The sequence below is a fragment of the Paramormyrops kingsleyae genome, chromosome 24 (assembly GCF_048594095.1).
Source record: "Paramormyrops kingsleyae isolate MSU_618 chromosome 24, PKINGS_0.4, whole genome shotgun sequence".
NCBI lineage: Eukaryota > Metazoa > Chordata > Actinopteri > Osteoglossiformes > Mormyridae > Paramormyrops > Paramormyrops kingsleyae.
In genome coordinates, this window is record NC_132820.1 from 13,536,372 (window position 1) to 13,556,088 (window position 19,717).

General features: G+C 46.7%; 2 protein-coding genes across 6 annotated transcripts; one reads left to right on the forward strand and one right to left on the reverse strand.

The window, feature by feature from the left end:
* Positions 1-494: 494 nt before the first annotated feature.
* On the reverse strand, positions 495-4,598 carry LOC111850627 (eukaryotic translation initiation factor 5A-1-like). Its single transcript, XM_023824708.2, has 6 exons — positions 4,157-4,598; positions 2,573-2,747; positions 2,366-2,470; positions 2,101-2,232; positions 1,943-2,007; positions 495-1,131 (listed from the first exon to the last, which is right to left on the reverse strand). The coding sequence occupies exons 2-5, from the start codon at positions 2,738-2,740 to the stop codon at positions 1,945-1,947; spliced, it is 468 nt and encodes a 155-aa protein (XP_023680476.1). The 5' UTR covers positions 2,741-2,747; positions 4,157-4,598; the 3' UTR covers positions 495-1,131; positions 1,943-1,944.
* Positions 4,599-7,235: 2,637 nt separating this feature from the next.
* Positions 7,236-19,602, forward strand: tp53 (tumor protein p53). 5 transcript variants are annotated; one of them, XM_023824699.2, is made up of 11 exons: positions 7,236-7,695; positions 14,122-14,256; positions 14,552-14,594; positions 15,206-15,376; positions 17,465-17,651; positions 17,984-18,096; positions 18,269-18,378; positions 18,457-18,593; positions 18,894-18,988; positions 19,081-19,184; positions 19,281-19,602. In XM_023824699.2, the coding sequence occupies exons 2-11, from the start codon at positions 14,162-14,164 to the stop codon at positions 19,378-19,380; spliced, it is 1,155 nt and encodes a 384-aa protein (XP_023680467.1). In that variant the 5' UTR covers positions 7,236-7,695; positions 14,122-14,161; the 3' UTR covers positions 19,381-19,602. The 5 variants fall into 5 exon arrangements, with proteins under 5 accessions (XP_023680467.1, XP_023680464.1, XP_023680465.1 ...); XM_023824696.2 differs by lacking the exon at positions 7,236-7,695 and adding an exon at positions 7,910-8,402; XM_023824697.2 differs by lacking the exon at positions 7,236-7,695 and adding an exon at positions 12,392-13,114.
* The last annotated feature ends 115 nt before the right edge of the window (positions 19,603-19,717 follow it).

Sequence of the window (19,717 nt, forward strand, 5' to 3'; positions counted from 1 at the left end):
CCAGACAGGACACCCTTCGGGCGTGAACCTGAGTCAGGTGCTGCCGTTCACGGAGAGGCCACGTTACATACAGCCCCATGCCAGAGGGGCAGCGAGGAGATCACACGGTCACAGATACTGTCACACTAACAGCAAGTCTTGGCAAATGACACCCTCCAGTCCATTATCCCTGTACTAATGTTACGCTGCACGACCCATTTTGTCATCACGAAACGTGACAAAAATCCCCGAAGGTAACGCCGTCTGCGCATCTACACTCTGAGACGCACCATGATTTTAAATTTTTTTATTTTTTTTGCTCTGCCTCAGACGGAGGTCAATGAGCATCGTCTGCACCATCTAAGCAGCGAACAGCCAATCAATAAGCTGCAATGCTGCAGCCAAGCCAGAAACCTGCCAATCACGGTGTGGGGTGTGTTTCTGGGGGGGGGGCGGGGTTAGCAGTGGGCACGGTCAGACATGCTGACTCAGAAAAACGAAGCTTCACTGCAGTGCAATGTGGGATGCTGTGATCAGCGTTTTAATTTCCTTACTGAGGAATTCTCAAAACTTAATTTTCAATGTATTGTCGCTGGTATTCATACAAAAACTGATTTTTTTTTTTTTAAACAACATTTTTGCTAAACAAAGACCAGCCCAGGTGCATCTGACTTACAATGTATGGCTAACTGATGGTAGTCCTTATGTACTCCTACCCTTAATACTCACTGTGATACTCGCAATCCCTAAAACAGGTATTAGATACACGAGATAGAAGGGGCTACAGGAGGATCCGGAAAGTAACACAGATTAATAATATTAAACACGGAAGAGAGGCTGACAGAAGATGTAAAAGCCCTTAAAACCAGCCAGGAAACATTTGCATTCGCCAAGGTGGCACATTTTGAAAACTTTGATCCCCTTCATGCCCGTATTTGGTGAATTACATGAATAGATGCTCTACATTACGGTATATATGCATATATTTTCTGTTTACAGCTTCCAATTGTATTCTGAATATATTTCCTACGTTTTTTTTTTTTTTTTTACCTAAAAGGTAGAAGGCAGAGTGAGATAGAGAGAGTGAGGAGATGATGAAGAGGAGGACTCATTCCCTCTCTTCTCATCTGGTCCGGGCATCTTCACCGCACCCTAAAGACAGTCGGGGGACAGTGGGTTAGGAGGGAGGAACGGATCAGGCTGGGCGACTTCACCGACCAAACCGGCTAGACAGAGCCCAGCCACCTGATCACGGAAATGTCACCGTAGATACTACGGGGGGGTGGGGAATGTGGGTTTTTAGAGTTTCCCCCCCCATCATAAATACAAATCTGCAAAGACCAGATGGAAAGCACAGACCGTCTTCTGCCCCAATGTGGGATGTTTGTAAATATTTACTGTTACTAAACCCAATGACCCATTAGCATGAGCGGGGCCGGGCCTTTCAGGTCCAGAAACTTCAAATCCAGACCAAGATTTTGTTTCTACCAACCAGTTGAGCACAGAGAGTCACAGAGTAGTTGACTGGTTGGTAGAATCAAAATCTTGGTCTGGATTTGAAGGTTCTGGACCCGAAATGCCCAACACTGAGCATGAAGTGGTTCATTTCGTACATCGTCTCAGCTTGGTTTTCTTGATTCATCACGGGCCTGAAGGAGCTGTGCGTTTGTAGTTATCAAAACGCCGACAGTCTATACAGGAGAACATATCAGGCCGGAAAACAGGAGACAGGAACGGCTGCACTTATCCAGAGGTGATAATTTCAGATCCAGAAAGTAAAAATCCAGACCAAGATTTTATTTCAACCAACCAGTTGAGTACCCTGTCACTGACTCTTTATGCTCAACTGTTTGGTTGAAAGTAAATCATGGTCTGGATTTTTACTTTCTGGACCTGAAATTGCTACCTCTGCACTTTCCCTGAAGCCCCGGTGGAGGCGTGAAGAGGCCGGCCGCTGCCTCACCTTTACTTGAGCACGGACTTGACGGCCACGGCGTACTCCTCATTCATGGCGGAAAGGACGCTGATCTGCCAGGGGTGTAACGAGAGGCCGGTGAGGTTCGGGGAAAGGAGGACAGAGGGGGAGCAGGAGCTAAGGGCCCCTGTCGCAACTGAACTGACCAGGATCTCCTCGCCGGCATCAAACTTGGCCTCGATCTCCTTGCCCAGGTCTCCTTCAGGCATCTTGAGGTCCTCCCGCACCTCGCCGTTGTCCTGGAGCAGAGACAGGTAGCCGTCCTGGATGCCGATCAGCTAAGGGTGAGAGTGGAACACCAAACAGTCAGGTGGAAGGAGGAAGAAACAAGCCCCCCACACACACACACACACACACACACACACACACACACACACACACACACCATTCCCTTCATAACCAAGAACGCACCTGGTACTCCATCCTCTTGATGTTGGGCACATCCATGTTGTGTGTAGAGGGACAGATGTCCTCATACTTCTTGCCAGAGAAGATGTCAATTCCGACCATGTGGACCTGTCCAAAGAAACCACGTGCTGAAGACGCAGGAGATCACGGACAATTTCCGAGCAGCGACACGACTGCGACGCGACAACATGGGCATCTGGCCCGGCCCACCTTGGCATGACCGTGCTTGCCCGTCTTGGAGGTGGACATCTCCACGATCTTGCACGGCCGGCCCTTCAGCAGGACGTAGCCGTTCTTGCGCAGGGCAGAGCACTGCATGGGGAAGGTGGTGGACGCCCCGGCATCGCCCGTCTGAAAGTCCAGATCTGCGTCGGCCATGTCGACGCTGGGAAACAGCACAAGGAGGCGTCAACATGTGAATGGTGAGGACCAGGCCGAGGACCACAAGGGAACCACGCCTCGCTGCAGCCCCCTGGCCCTCAATTAAGCTTTCATCTGCCAGACTGTGGAATTAAAACAAAACCCTCATTTTCATCACGAGAACCTAGAATTTAAAATAACAGAACACCACAAAGCACGAGTACCGACTCCATTGGTCACTATGTGCTGCTGTTCACAGGAATTCATGCACAATGCAGAGGGAGGGCAGGCTAACTCAGGCAGGGCACAGGAGCACCACACGGGGGCGCTCCGTCATCCCAGTGCCAGATTCACAACGGGCCCTGGGCACGAATTAGCATGTCACTGCAAGTCCTCACAATACTAAAGCTCTGTGATCTCGTGGGTAGGAGGGAAATCAAATAAGCAGGGAAATGCAAGAGAAAGGCGTGTAGAAGCGGGTGGGACGGACCATAAAGATACGAATCAAAATATTAATAATATTAGAAAAATAGAATGAGAAAATATAAAATATACACAATTACATATATTACAAACTAGAACTATTGTAAGTATTAAAGGTAAAGCTGTTAAAAGAGGATAACTGAACATTATGCAAAACGACGGCTGATCTTAGTGCCCGCGGCGTTAGTTACAATTAACCGGTTATTCGGCTTACTCACGTGTCTTAACTACCTTAACCCTTGTAAACCCCACTAATACACGTCTGATCATGTGCCAGAAACACCGGGCACATAAAGTCAGCTTCACCATGGCGCTTTAAGGAGATCCAACGGGAGGAAATCATTTTAATCCACGGCCGGTCCCGGGCCATCTGCGGAAATTACGGGAAAACACACGCAGGATGCCCCCCGAGGATCCCTGAGCGACCGGCTCGTATCCACAAGCGCATCTTGTGGGAGGAGACAGCAGCTTATTTACCGGACATCCCCCCCCAGCACCTCCCCTTAAACCGGACCTGGACCGAGGCCCGCCGGCGTGGCCGGATAGCGCCGATGCGGGATAATGACCACATTTTACACGGAACATGCATTACAGTATGCGTGCAAAGTAGAAAATGCACTTTCATTATATGCATACGTATGCAATCATTCTACAGCAGTTAATTGTTTTTTGCATGAGTGTGAATGACTGGCTGGGGATAGGCAGACAGATTTATAACTGCGATCAGTAGGATTCAGGGCCGCTCGGCCTCACAGGGAGACTAACACCCGTAAATGCGTAATCTGCTGTAAGCTCCACCAAGCGAAATGCGCCCACGTTACAAATTAATGCACATCTGTATCTTCTATTTTTGCTGGTCAATGCAATGACATGACAGTTTAAAGTATCCAAGCGTGGCTGGGGGGGCTCACGATCGGCTGCGTCTGCCGTGGTTTTAATAAAAACACTCACCTCGGCCACTCTCCTCTCAGTTAAACGCGTCTCCGGCCGGTCAGCCCCGCTTCGCACGACTACAAATCCAGTTTCCTCCTCTTTGCCCCCGCACACCCAGCCGTCCCTCCTCGCCTCACTGCGTCTATCCAGTAGTGCCTCCTGCCTCTTTCTTCCCAGCGCCTCTCCCGTCGCTTTTCCGGCGGCGTTGCGCGTTATTTAGCGGCGCGCCGGTGCCGCGCATCCGAACGCAGAGGCGCGCACTCTGGCTGGCCCTTACAGTCGAGGAGGCCAGAAATCCGCACCGGCCCGAGGTTTAGCACCACCAGCTCGTCGCTCTTTCTTTAGCTCCCCTAACATTAAGCGCCCACAGATCCCGAAAGGAAGGATTTTTCCCCCCACTGTAACACTTAACCCCAACTGCGCAGCCGCGTTCACCCCTCCATCCCGACACTCATTGGATGGCGGGAGCGCGCCTGGGATACCGGGCACGAGCCTTTGCACCGCTTTCACTCCTTCATTATATGCCTAATTCCCAGTCACCGTCTGTATTAGAAAGGTGTTTTTTACTCTCTCAGCGGGGAGTGCTCTTCCGGGGGATTTTACCCATTGTGGCTTGATCTGGTCGGTGCGGGACCGGCGCGTTCGCGGAGGGGGTACCATTCATTCGGCACCGGCCCACGCCGAGCGCTTACAAAACGGGGGATTTTTCACTCGCGGTCCTGTGAAGTGAAGTCAGTGGTTTATTTAAAGCAACCGTAGCTTATATAAGGTCGCGTTTTCAGATGGCGTGCTCCATATTGATCTGTTAACTATTAAAAAATAGTGAACGTCACAGATGCAAAATGGTGAGTTTATGAAAGGTGTCAGTCCAATATTAAGGTGAAGAGAGCGAAGTGTGAAGTAACATTTAAAAATGAGGCCATTAGTGGAGCCTGCAGGCCGGTTAAATATAGTCCCGTGAAACAGGACTCTAAGTGCAATCTGATGGCCGGTGCACCATTAGCCGAAGAGGCACTCGGCCTTTTATACTGTAGCGCAGGCAGCACAGCGATCTGGCCCCAGACCAGCGATGAGGTGAAATGTACGGCTGTAGCAGCGGGAATAGGCGCACTAAGCAGTCGGCGGGGGACAGGGTACAGACAGAGGTGGATCCGGTGACCTTGATTTAAAGAAAGATTTTTTTAACAAAAAATATCTGCATGCTATACTGACAGATTTAATATCACTGTGTGGGGATGAATTATTCTTTTCCTAGTTTTATGAATCGAAACATTTTATTATTATATAGTAGATACACGTTTATGTGATAGCCTTATTTATTGATTTAACACAACTCAAAGTATTATTCAGAATAAGAAGCGTCTGAAATGACCGGGTCGCAGTGAAATTTTACAGACACCAACCCTTAAATAAGGACAACAACCAGTATAGAGTATGCCTGTATAATCCAGAAATTGCACATAACAGACAAATCAATATGTTAATGACGGTGATTTACAACAGTACAATAGTGCAAAAAAAAAAATCACCAAGCAAGTGGCAGACCATCACTGCGCCTCCTGGTCGAGCAGGGAGAGGGTAAATTCACACTGCCGCCAGCAACCAGACTGGCTTTTGGACCGTCCCGTGGTACGTGACTGGAGGTGCCTGCAAGGGAATACGAGTCCAGCAAATCTTTAAAAACACACCCACTCTGGAGAGTGGCGTGCTTTTTTTTCGGAAAGCGGCAACGTTATGGAAGTATAACTGCAAATATGATGACGGGCATTGTCTGCCTTTCACGTGGAGTGACTCGAGGACCCGCTGGCCGGACGGCGTGCCGGTTCGCGTTGGAGAAACCTGCATACGCACCGGCCCTTCGTGGATAATATTGGCCACCCCTGCTGTGGAGCATAGCGTCGTTGTCGCTTGTATGTCTATCGCACAATTGCGCCCTCTGTCTTGGAACCAGGTGAAGCATCCTGGTGTTCAACACTCAGAAGCAGCCCATTGGCTGTCCTCTGAAAACACCGGGGGAACGTGGCCGATTGGATGAGACGGTTTGTGAGTACAGTGCAGCGCCTGTTTATTCAGGATTGAGCAAGTCTGTGGTTCTGTGGAAAATACCTACTTTTCCTCACAGGGAGATTGAGCTGACTCCTAGCAATGCCTCTGATGGGTGATGTCACTCTTTGTGATGCTCGATCAGGGCTGCCCAACTCCAGTCCTGGGGGGCCGGAGCCCTGTGTAGCTTAGCTATTTCCCTGTTCCACCATAAATGATTCAGCTCAAGAGCTGTGTGGTAATTAGCACAAGGAGTTGAATCAGATGTGTTATATGAGGGGAAACCCAAAAATGTGCAGGGATCTGGCCCCCCAGGACTGGATTTGGGCACCCCTGTGCTAGATTCTGAAAGTCTCTTTGGAACAGGAGGGAATGTGTGTCAGGGTAATGTAACTGGCCAGCTCAGTGAATCTTATTTTCAGAGTCACATGAAGCAATCTGATGTGTTGGGTCATATTATTTCTGAGAATGAAGTGTGCTGTGATTAAAAAAATATTAAACATGTTGCACTAAACTAAAACAGTATGAGGCTTCAAAAGAGTGAAGAATCTCTTAATTTTTACTAATCTCTCATCCCTCTTTCTCTCTCCCTCCCCTCCCTCCCCATCAGTTACCTATTTGGTTCATGTAGAAGGAAAGTGAAACTCTGTGGTCTATCAGGAGTGGACGCTATTGGTGGATCGTGTGCAGAAACTCTCTCCAAACGCTGGTGGCGTCTTGCGCTGGCAGCTGCAGTCGGGGCTGCTTTCCCGCCCAGTGAAGTTCCTCAAATTTTCCCTTTGGCGCCCTTTTGTTTGTCAGCCCAGTTCCGCATATAGCGAAGATGGAGCATGTCAAGGCTGTGTCCCGCTTTTCAGAAACAGAGCCAGTTTTTTTCAGGCACCACCCATGTCATAGTGAGAGAGTGTCAGCCAGTTCGGAAGTGTACCGCCCTCTCATCTCTGTGAACAGTTCTGTGCTTTCAGTCTGACTGTCACATCTTCTGTCATAACTTTAAAGCTACATGGATGGGGTAATATAAGGGGAGGGGTGATATTGTAAATAAAGGGGAGGGGGGGATCCGAAGTGAGAGATAGAACCATGCCCAAATAGCCCGATCAGTTGTGCTGGTTCACATCAACTAGGGGGTGGGGAAGTACTGCAGTCATGTGACACAGAGAGCGAGAGCTCAGGGTGACGAAATGCAGAAAAATGAGAGAATGAATGAGGTTATGTGGGATATACACACTCAAGACGGGAGGGAAAATTGACAGAATTAGTGCAAAACGAAACGCAGAGATAACAAGAGATTGACCACAAGTCACCAACCGAGAGCGTCTGACGATATATCAGTCGGTGGTAGGACGCCGGACGGAAGCAGAGTGCGCTATGTCAGCCAGTACGGTGCGAGGGAGAGGAGAAGAGCCAAAGAGAGAGAGAGAGAGAGAGAGAGAGAGAGCGAGAGAGAGAGTGGGAGGACGCAGCAGCCTGAGCCCGCTGAATAAAACTTATCTGCCACTTCCGTGATACTGATGGTGCGTACTTTTAAATAAATTAAGAGACAATAAAAAAATAATAACTAGACTGACGAGAGACAGAAAAAAGACAGACCTGAGGATATGAAAGAGATCGTCTGTCGGATGTGGAGAGTTTTGCTGCTGAACTTACCGGCCAGCCTAAATGAATCATTGAATCGGCATCTGAATTTGAGATGGAGGACCGCTCTGCTTGTTGGTATTGGTGGTTTGTTTGTTCGTTTATATCGTGTTACCTCGCTTTTCAGGAATTAACACCCCTTTTAAGTTTTACTGGTGTGTAAACAACTGTTGTTTCATTCAGTCCACATGGACTGCCTCTTAGCTGTACTGTGACTTCAGTTTGTTTGATAGCTAATGCTACACAGACACCCCTGCTCTGTCCCCAGCCACAGTGTTCCTGGGGTACCACAAAAATCGTCTAATTTTCGAAATACCACTAATTCGTTTGTTCGTTTCTATTGGTCGGCGTTGGCAAGTTTTGTCCTGACGTTTCTCCCTCTAATTTGGTAGCCCCTTAAAGTGATATGGTATGGCCTCCCCCTTCCGGTTTTGCTTAAGATATTGGGGTAGTCGCTTCATTTTGACCACCTGAAATTCTGAACCATGGATTCGGATGCGGCACCGTCCAGCTTGTTCTCGTCCGACCTGGTTTTCGAACCCTGTTGCAGAAATGTCTTTGGGGTTTGTAACATCATTGATGACAGGTGGGTGCCTCCATTTTAGAAACAGGGCTGTATTCCTATACAGCTCACCCTCTCCTGCTACATGTGCATTTAGAAAGTTCGACGTGAATCGATTTTCAAACGCATCCCCTTGAATTTTTACCGCGATTCCCTGGAAATTAAGATCAAATTTTCTTGGAATAGTGCAGGACACCCGACTCATGTTTTGGCAAACAGACATGTGCTTCAGTTGTGGAAGTTCGGAACTTAAAATAATTCCTGGCATTTTATTTTTCCTATTTTGTAGTTATTTTTATTGCGGAAAAATGGCTCAATTTAAAAATGATATATGCCTATTAGTTGGTCTGCGAGGCCTAAGTAGCAATGAAGTAAGTAAGCTCTGTCAGGAGAGCCATTTTATACTTCAGCTTCTGAGTGAGAAGCACCTCAGCTGCAAATTCGCCATTATGTGTTTTCCCGTTCTAAGCGTAGTTGTAGAATCATTAATTTAATTTTATTTAATTTAATTATTATGTATTTTTTGAGACATACCATTATTTTCTTGCACCTTAACAAAATATGACCTTAATCATCTTAGGTTAATTCACGTTTTTACTATTTTTTTTTCCATCCCATTAATTTAATTTGTATTTCATAATAAAATGTTCAATATTGTGAAGAATTCAAGATGCATTTGAAACCTTATGCATCACGTGTAGCATTTGTACAATCTGGCGGTCTCTTTTCCCTTTATAGTTTAAGGTTTGATGGGCCGGAATGAACGCCGTGGCATTTTGTTTGTATTGTAGTTTGCTCCGAAACGACGGGCCAATTGTGGATTTTTTTATGACAAGAAATACAGTAAAACTTACACAAGATACAATTTCTCAGCCCGGATACTGTGGCCTTTTCGTTTGATTCTCAGAAACTTCCTTGGCATCCAATAATAACACCTTATTTAAAATGTTTAGATATACTTACATACACAAATATTTCATATATATATAATACATATATATGTGCGTGTGTGGGGAAATATATATATATAATATAAATATATGTTGCCTGCATTTGAAAATCTCTGAGGTTTTATCCTGAATGTTAATCTAAAGATATCTAGGTCACTGTGTGTCTGACCCCTGTGTATTATAAGAGACAATCTTACACGTATATCCCGCCATTTTGTGGCTGCTTGATCTCATATGTTGGGGCTTTATTTTTCTAATGTAATACATACACCACGATGATCATGCCGTTTAGTTTAGCTGTGTTTTTTCTGCTCAGTAAAGGAGTTTAGCATTAAAATTTCGTATTTCTGAGCTGCTATACAGTTGGCTTTGCAGCGCTTCACTCTACCCGAGGCTGTCAAAGGGACACACACTGAGATAAACCAGCAAAAAGGAAGAAATTAATCATTGGAGAAACTTTTTAAATATTCCTCACACCTGTATGATGTTATATGTCCCGTATGTTGTTATAATGTCTAAAACATTCAATTATGATCATTTCTGCTAAAGAAGTCACCATAATTTATAGTTATAATTATCTGCGTATATAAGTGGTAATTGTTATGGTAATTGCATTATGGTAATGATTCACTTTCTCATTTCCAGGATTGCCAATTGTAACGAATCTGGCGTGACTTTTCAGGCTAACCCTCACGCAAGAAATCTTGCGGGAAATCTATATTATTTTTTATAAACTTAAAATTAGCAATATCAAATGTGTTTGGGGCAGTTTGCAAACCCTATAGACTATTTACAAGGTAATGAAACTTCTACACACATGTAAATGGGTGCGCAGACTTGTCTCGAATTGAAAATCTCACTAGAGCCAGCTGACCAAAATTGGCAAATCTGCATTTCCGAACATACTCTCACATTAAAATACGCCTGTATTCCCTGGGCCAGAGTCACCCTTCAGCTACTCCTGTGCATCCCGGTTTGGGGCAGGTCTTTGGAATCAGTTACATTTGAAAAAGCTCGTAACAACTTCACTGTTTGTAAAACAAAGTCACAACCTCTGCGGATTACGCGTGTAAGAGCAGCGGCTTCTTATTGGCAAATCTCGCCCTGTTTATATTAACGAGCATTGGTTTTGCACTGAACTGGGAGGGATATAATGAGAACAATTCTAAGATTAGTAGATAATTTAGGCTTTTATGCGATTTACGGGGTTATGTGGTTTGCGGCAGTTTATACGGTAATCTAATGAGGATTCTTGCATGATTAGAGATCGGTTGAGTAGTGGCAGTACCTGTTATACTGTAATAACCTATTAAAAAAACCGTGTTGTGTGTAGTAACATGTTATTTGTGAAGCTATAATGTATCTAGCGTAGTTTCATAAACTTATGCTAAGTTTCCTATGTATTTCTCTCTGAATTTCTACCTCTGAGATTTAAAATATGTTTGTAAATGTAAATTTTAAATTTCAACACCCATGGTTCAGTTTACTTACCATGACCCTTTGGCCTCTTCGCGCGGCTGTCCAAAATGAACTAGTTCTTTTGTCACCGTAATATCCATTTCATTGTTTTATGTAGTCTTACGAACGACTAGTAAAATACGAGTAACGGATTTTGCCACCTCGATATAAGTGAACAACAATGAAAGTTATATTTATAACAATCAGAACATGTTCGCGAGCAGGAGATAAAGGTGTTATTTGAAAAATGCAACAAAATAAACTTCAAATACTGATTATCAACGCTGATATTCTGTTACATAATATTGAGTTTTTGCAGTGAACGAGGAGTTCGATATTTTACTTAATTTGGAAAGAAGTTACGTAATTATAATACTGCCAGAATGTCGATGAAAGCCTTACATTCGTTTTACTATGAATTTCGCATCATAACTGTAGTTTCAAGGGGAATCCGGCTATACGGGAGAATTTTTATAACAGTCAATATGGAAGTAATACCCTCGAACAGTCCCTAAAGTAGTAAATTGTGGTTAGACCTGGGAAACGTTTCATGTGGCTGCGACGCGTGCAAAAACAAGAGGGGCAACTCGATATAGGCTACTATATACGACAGAATAAAATACCTTCTTGCGTGGTAACTCCATTTCCCAATCCATACGTGTTATATAGGCCTAAGCAATTTATTTATTTCTCATTGCAGCTTAAGCCGACTGTTTGAAGCGCACCAAAGATAAGACAATTATTTAATACTATATATAAAAAATCAGTCTTCTTAAACTGCAATGAGAAATAAATAAATTGCTTACGCTTACTTAGGCCATGGGAATGAAAGTTATAGATTTGCGTCCACTGTCCGCATGTCTTGACAGCCACCGCTAAAAATGTTCATTATTGGCAAAAATGTTCATTATTTCCACAAAAAAATCAAACTGTTACACAAAATGTCTTTCCCATTAAAAATGACGCTGTATGATGCTTTTCACGACATGTCTACTCACTCTTGTCGTTGATTTATTCTTAGTCTTGCTCTGAGAAGCGCGCGCCCTGAACAAACGATCACGCCTGCGCTGCGATGTGGTCGCCAATACACGGCATATAATATGCTATTGGAACTGAAGCTGTCTGTTACTATTGCGGTGGAGAGGCGACAGGGGAAAATGTCGAGACGTACCCTCTTTGCGATGGATGCAGTGCCCTAGGCCTACCCCGGGAGCCTGGACTGTTTACCCAAGAGACCAAATAAATAATACTTTAATTGAATATCTATGGTTCATAGTTCTTTATTTTTTTCTATTTTACATAAGATTTTATGATACCAGTACACCAGGGGGCAAAACTCGAGGTAAAATGTAAATGCTAAGTAAAATAATGAAAACTAAAATAATGAATAATGAAAAAAAACCGCATCACTTTTTTGGATTGCCTGGACGCAAATGTATAACTTTCATTCCCATGGCCTTATATATAAACACACACACACACACACACACACACATATATATATATATATATAAAAGCAAGCCTAAGCAATTTATTTCTCATTGCAGCTGGCGGATATATATACATTTTATTTTTATATATTTTTTTTTACCGTTTCCTTTTTATTTGCCATTTGAGGATAATCTGTGAATGAAGTCGTATTAACAGAAGGAACAGCTGCAATGACATCCTTAAATTATTCCATTAACAAAATAAACAGCGCTGACTTCTGTCGAGTTTTCCAACATATGTTATTCTGGTTTCGGAATCTGGTAATGCGTTTTATACCATCGATCATCTGTAACGAATGAATCACTTGTGTGTGACAAGTGGTACGTGAAGATCAACGGGGATTTTTTTGTTGGGCGCAGGTTTCCTTGGTTTTATTTCTGCATCATATTTACTGTCCGACATCTTCGAGACCAGTGCTTTCATTCACTAGTGAAGTTAGATGCAGCAGTTAACCTCCTCACCACTGAGGACGCTGTGTTATTAACTGCAGCCTATCGCTTGCCGCGCGCGGGATTGAACGTATTTTTCAGGATTTACGACTAAGCGGTTTTGTCGTGCGCGCGTTCTCTAGAACGTACGGCAGGCGCGTTTTGAATTCGAAACCAAATTATTTGATTGGTTTGGCATCTGATTGGAAGCCGCATATATCCATGTGATCTATTTGCATAACCACGCCCACATTTCCGGCTTGTTTTCGGGGAATCCCCGAAGCATGGTTGGGTTTTTCATTGAAAAGGAAAAAAAATATATCAATTCACTTACAAACCTAAAACCACCGTCTTTGGCCCGTCCTCCAGCGAGTGGGGTAGACGCATAAGTGGGCTAGTTGCAGAATTGGTAAGATCTGCTAAATTATTATTTGTACATGAAAATTGATGACCGTGGTTCTTTTTTTCTTCTTCATCTGGGCCTTTAGAGACGGGATATAATATCTGCAAATAGGTGTTGAATATAACATATAAGTGGTCACATATAACACACAAAGTAGTTCCTATACGAATGCAGTTCATTTGTTGATTCGCGTTCTGACTGGTTATGGTTAGCTGTACTGAGTCAGTCGCTTGGCCCATACGGAAGAGACAGACGTTGTTCCCACGTACAGCTGGCCGCTCCATTGTTGGTCCGGCGTTTTGCTTGCGGTCTTTCGGCTGATCCTCCGAGCGTTTCCTCTCCGCTTTTGCGATTCTCTAGAAGCGCCGTCCGGCAGCTGCGGGGGCTTCATCAGCTTCGGCGGGGCTGTGTTGGTACGAAAAAAATGGCATGAGCGTGTTACTTTCGTTTTGGCATAGTTACAGCCACTTTATTTGGTTGGTTAAAACATTGCAGTTTATACATGTTATCCACCAACCATTTATTATAGTTTTTAATAATCTTAATTGTAAATTTTTAGAGAAAAGGTATGCAGGCCATTGCTATGTGCGGGCTGAATGTAAATTCAACTTGACTTTGAAGTCTGATTAGCGCGCTAGGTGATGTTCTGTCAGTCTTATTTTAAATAAACAGTAGACCATGTTTAAAACTTACTTTCGTTTCACGGCATTTTCGTAAATAATAACGCCAAGCGATTTTTGTTGTTGTTGAGGGGAACTGGGGGGTAGGGATTTCACGTTATGACTTGTTTGCAGTTTGAGGTTACACACGGGATGTCGCTGCACCAACTTATCAGATGAAGTCTTTTAAGTTATTGATGAAATTCGCGAATGTCATTTGAAAAACAATGCCAGTAACATGTGGCATGCACGTAAACACGTTTATTGTAAGCCAATGTTCCGTTTGCGGTCATGCAAAATGTGTTGTTCTTGTATTAGAGCTAACATTTATATTGGTGATTCCTCCTCCCCCAGATTTGCTTTGCCCCTCTGCCCTTCGTGCTTTTGCAAGCAAATGAGCGCTGCAGACAGAGAAGCGGGAGATAACATGGCCGAGCAGGACGACAACCTGCAGTTTAGCCAGACTTTCCAGGACCTGTGGAACCTCATGTAAGTGTGAGAGTTCCCAAACACCCGCATCGGGGCCTATAAGCCGCACCGCATCGAGCCTTAACCACTAGAAGACGCCACTGAGAATCATCCTGCAAGCTATACCAGTGTTTTGTTTGACCCTATATTATTAGGGGCGTGCATGCCCGTGGATGGGATTCAAGGGTTTTATTTGTCACGTGCAAGGTGTACAAGGCTAATATCTAAGGAGCAAATATTACTGATGCTGTTTCTTTGAATAGCGGACCTGATGATTATTTTGCATTCACGCGGTTAATGTTTACTGACATTTTAGGCCGGCGCCGAATGAGAGCGAGAATTGGGAAGACATTGGACATGTAAGTCTGCTCCGCGCCAGTCCGGGGCCTCCCACCTCATCACGAGGGCTACGCTTCTGCGTCACCTGGAAAAGCAGCTGGCATAATCTATAAAAGCTCCCTGTGCCCTATTCTAATTTTCAGAAGCCTGACAATGTGTCTGCGGCTTACACTACTGGGTGCCCTAGTCCCCCTCCCCCTCAACAGGCAGACACTGGTTGGCCCTGGGAGCATTTTGGAAACCGGAATGTGGGGGTGGATGGGGATCTATAGCCTCCTGAACAGCGTGGGTGGGAGGATATGATGTCCAGCAGGAAACTTGGCCCGATAATGATCTTTCCACCCACAACTTTTTATCTGGAGTCCTTAACAGGGTTGAGGTGGAAACAGCCCAATCAAATTAAGCTGGAGCGCTTTCGCTAATGCTAACGCATAACGGAGATGCTGCTAGGCTTACTCTGTATGTGCTCGGGTACTTGTGTTCAGCTACATGTATATCTTGATAAACAGTCCACCCTTAAAATCTGAACGTGGAGCCAGAAGTATTTACTCTATGAGGGGATCTATGTCAGGTTACTGTTTGTTTGTCTTCGTTTTCTGTTTATTTGTTATTTCTCCCTGCCGACGTGTAGCTGATCGATGCTAGCCTTTTTGAGGCTACACCCCCCCAGCCCTCGGTGTCGCCCCCCGAATGCGGGGCGCCCCCCTCCTCCACGGTCCCCACCACCACCGACTACCCCGGGAGCCTGGACTTCCAGCTGCGTTTCACTCAGTCCAGTACGACTAAGTCGGTCACCAGCACGGTGAGTTGCCATGGCGGCGCATCGTGCCCCTACCAGTACCACGTCGTCATCTGATCTATGCACCTCCGCCCAGGCTGATGCCATCCGCCCTTTAATTTCCCGCGGCTGTAAAATCCCGACCCATCCCTCTGTTTCGCACTGGTAGCTCCGGCTTCTCGCTTAGAGACGGGCAGAAATCATGGCCCTGGCCACGGAGAGTCAAACGCGCGCTGTAAACCAAACCCAGTTCTTTAGCTGATCCGATCTGTTTAAGTACCTTTAATCAAGTTTAAAAAAAATCTCTCTAAAGTTCATCCCAGTTATCTGTATGTAATCCAACCAGCGCAATTTTTATTTTAAATATTTAGTGAAATTTAAGAGCAGCAGTAAAGCAAAATCGATTTTTTTTTTCTTTCTGTAAACTATCATAGAAAATTGCATAATTAGCTTGTTTGCAGGTAATGATTAGTTATTTTTGAATTTTAGTCTTTTTAAGCAATTTTCAGGAGAGGTTTAGCACACTTAGCCCCTTCAGAATCTCGCCGTGTCTCACCCGCGGTTTCTCGGGTGTCCATGCCTTGATGAAGCCGTACCTCTGGTTGATGGGGATCCCCGTGGTGAACCTAGACCCCGCTTGGTTTCCTATTGTTCCCGGCTGGTGCGGTCGATCCTGGGGGGGGATCCTGCTCGGGTGGGGGCCCAGAGACCATCCAGGGCTGGATCGGCGTGCTGGAAGGGAGCTTCAAGGATCCGTAAGGGCGTCTCGGCCTCTCGTGTCACTGCCGGTGAGGACAAGCTCGCAGTGGCGGAGTGAGGTGACCCTCGGGCCTGTCTGCTGCCCCCCCCCAGCATTTTGGTACGACCGGCTGGTGCTTGTGGGTAACGGACATGATGAGGCATGCCCTCCGGCTGTCTCCGCTCTGCTTTTCTTCCTGGCTGGGAGAGGGTTAACGTGGCCCCGCCCACAGGTGACATGCGCTTAGTTCTCATTCGCCAGTTAAAATTTCTGCTACGTTTCAGTGTAAGTTTCGTTTCTCCCAACCCCATGTAGAGTTGATTATTAGTTGGTGGTTAGTAAGTTCCCCCACAATGACACTGGACTCTGCATTATAAAGCCTTACACAGGCTGTCCCACACATGGTTAAGCTTGAGTCATCCAGTGAGTGATGTGGAGGGGTTGGATTAGAGTACTAGGCTTGGAGGGGGGTTGACAGTTAAACTGCAGTGCTGCCAAGGTGCCGGTGTTTTATGCCGAGTGATTTCATATTTGTATAGGATCCCTGTTTATGGGTGGGATGGGGGTTGCAGATGGAGGTGAAGTGTGAATGTGGCCAAAATGTTAACTTCTCAGGGTAGAACTGAGCAGGATCACTAGTAGCAGAATAGTTGTGAATTATCAAAGGTCGTTGATAAATTAAAAGGAAAAAGAAAAAAAAAGATTCAACGTGGCTCATGGCACTGCCCAGGCTGTGATTGGACATGTGGGTTCTGGAGGACGCAGACGGCTGTGGGTGGAGCCCCATGTGGTTCGACCATGAAGCTGGTGATACTCGTTTAAGCGCTGTGCTGGGAGCCGGAGAAGGCGTTTGCCCGCTCGCCCGCCCGCGCCTAAACTGCCAGTCGGACGGGCATGTTCAGACTTGCTCTTCAGTCTGTGGTGGGGGAGGGGACTGGCCGCTCTGCTCACAGCCTGGGGGGGGGGAGGATTGTGCGGAGTGGCGATGTAGGTGAGCTTTCTGGATGGGTTTGCCAGATGAGGAGACGTGGCGACGTCTGGCAGCCGCTGAGGGGACTTCCACACTTGTGACTTTTGCCCTGAGAGCTACGTTTGCTTTCTCTTCTGACCCGAAACGCTGTGAGATCGTCGCTCTGTATGGCCACGGGGGGGTGGGGTGGGGTCTGTGTGTGTGTGGGGGTGGGGGGGGGGGATGTGTTAATTCTCTCTGGAACTTGCAATGGAGAATGAGAACGTGGCATTTATGCGGGGCAAAATGTCGGCGTTGATGTTTTTAATTTCCAGCAGCTGTGAATGCTTCATTAATCATGCAGTGGGTTGTTCCGGATCCCGCCGGCGTTTCCGCTGACCCGCTCGTTCCTGTCCCCCTCCAGTACTCCTCCATCCTGAACAAGCTCTACTGCCAGCTGGCCAAGACGTGCCCAGTACAAATGCTGGTGAGCCAGCCGCCCCCGCCCGGCTCCATCCTGCGGGCCACCGCCGTCTACAAGAAATCGGAGCACGTGGCCGAGGTGGTGCGCCGCTGTCCGCACCATGAACGCATCCCCGAAAACAACGAAGGTGAGAGCACCCCCTGCTGGTCGTATCCCTCTACAACAAAACAAGTCGACTCCAGCCGACTTTGGTCTGTCATCGGTTTTGCTCGTTAATTGGTCTGTTTAAAAAATAAAATCGGGGTATATGTGGGTTTGGGGTGTCATGATTGGCTCTTGTGTCCTTATTCCGTTTTTATGTTTATGCTTGGCTTTTAGTGTGCATTAATTATTAAACGATGAAGTCCGTACTTCCGTTCTCCGGCGAGCTCACTTACCGAGTTCCCCTCGTCCCTGCATTGCGACACCAGCTCGCGCCAAGCCAATCAGGATGCCCCGCTGACGTTCCCTCTTTCTCAGGCCCCGCCCCCAAAGGTCACCTGATCCGAGTCGAGGGCAGCCAGAGGGCTCAGTACATCGACGACAGCAACACCCTCCGGCACAGTGTTGTGGTCCCCTACGAGCCGCCCCAGGTACGCATGCGCTTTGGGGATGCGACCCTGTATCCCCTGGGTTCGGCTGCTGTACCTTAATGTAATGCATCCTTCACAAAATTTCACTCTAGGTAAATCACTATTAATGATCATCGTGGATTGCGCGAGTTGCCATGGTAACTAATGGATGCCTTCCTCCCCCCCCCCCCAGGTGGGCTCTGAGTGCACCACCATCCTGTACAACTACATGTGCAACAGCAGCTGCATGGGGGGCATGAACCGCCGACCCATCCTCACCATCATCACGCTGGAGAGCCCTGAGTCCGTACCCCCAGTCATCTCTCGCTTCCTGATTGCGTACCCCCCCCCCACTCACTCACCATAAACCTGTCATTGCAGTGGCCGGCTGCTGGGACGTCGCAGCTTTGAGGTGCGTGTCTGCGCCTGCCCCGGCCGCGACCGGAAGACCGAGGAGGAGAACAACTCCAAGCTGCAGGAGAAGTCGACGTCCAAGACCAGCGGAGGCACCAAGCGCGGTGAGTGCGGCTGAAGCTCCCTGATGGTCATTCTTGGGAACAACCTGCATTGCGCTCAGAGATCCCTTCAGGCTGCATGGTTTTTAGCTCTTGTGATGGTTACGAAAACCTGAAGTCTTGGTCTCTTGCGCCACCTACTGGCCAAGACATGTAACTACGAGTCCTGTCAGTAGCAAGAGGGCACTTGGAAGCCGTCGGGGCTAGGTATTTATGTTAAATGTCCCTAAAAATGGTGGTTCCTCTGCATCGTCGTGGTAACCGTAACCTCGTCATGGTGACAAGTTCGCGGCACTCTTGCAGCCCTTAAGGAACCATCCCAGACCGGCCCCCGGCCTGAACCCAGCAAGAAGACCAAGTCCAGCTCCAGCACCGATGAGGAGACCTACACACTGCAGGTGAGTAGATCGGGGGCACCGGTGGGTTTTTGGGTCCGCGCTTGTGCCAGATGACCACGTGCTAACCCCGCCCCCCCCTTGTTTTTTGCCAGATCCGTGGTAAAGAGCGTTACGAGATGCTGAAGATGATCAACCAGAGCCTGGAGCTGGGAGATCTGGTGCCCCTTGCGGACCAGGAGAAGTACAGGCAGAAGCTGTGAGTGCCGTGTGTTCTGGGTCTCTGAGCTAAGACCCCCGTTTCTGTGCAATCCCAGAATTCCCTGTAAAGATGTGCCCCCCCCACCCCCACCAGGCAATCCAAGGTGGGCAAGCGTGAGAAGGAGCGCGAAGCCCCGGAGCCGAAGAGGGGGAAGAAGCTCCTGGTGAAGGAGGAGAAGAGCGACTCGGACTGAGCGGCAGGAATCTGGCCTCTGCTCCCATTGAGTCCATAGATTCTGAGTGGTCCTGGTCCTGGATCTGTACTTAATAACCACACAACGGCACAGACTTTGATATGCTTGTAGACTTTTTTATTTTATTTTAAAAAACAAAACAAAAAAAAAAACTTGTAGCCTTTATTTTTTTTATCACTTTTAAATGATACAAGCTAAATAAACTTTTTATACAAATTCCCACACCTGCTGGTCTGAATAACATACAACACTGCCAAAGCCCGGCTTAGTAAACGGGACAGCCTGCTCCGCTTATGGCTAACAGTCAATTCTGCTGGTTTTTTAATACAAGATGCGG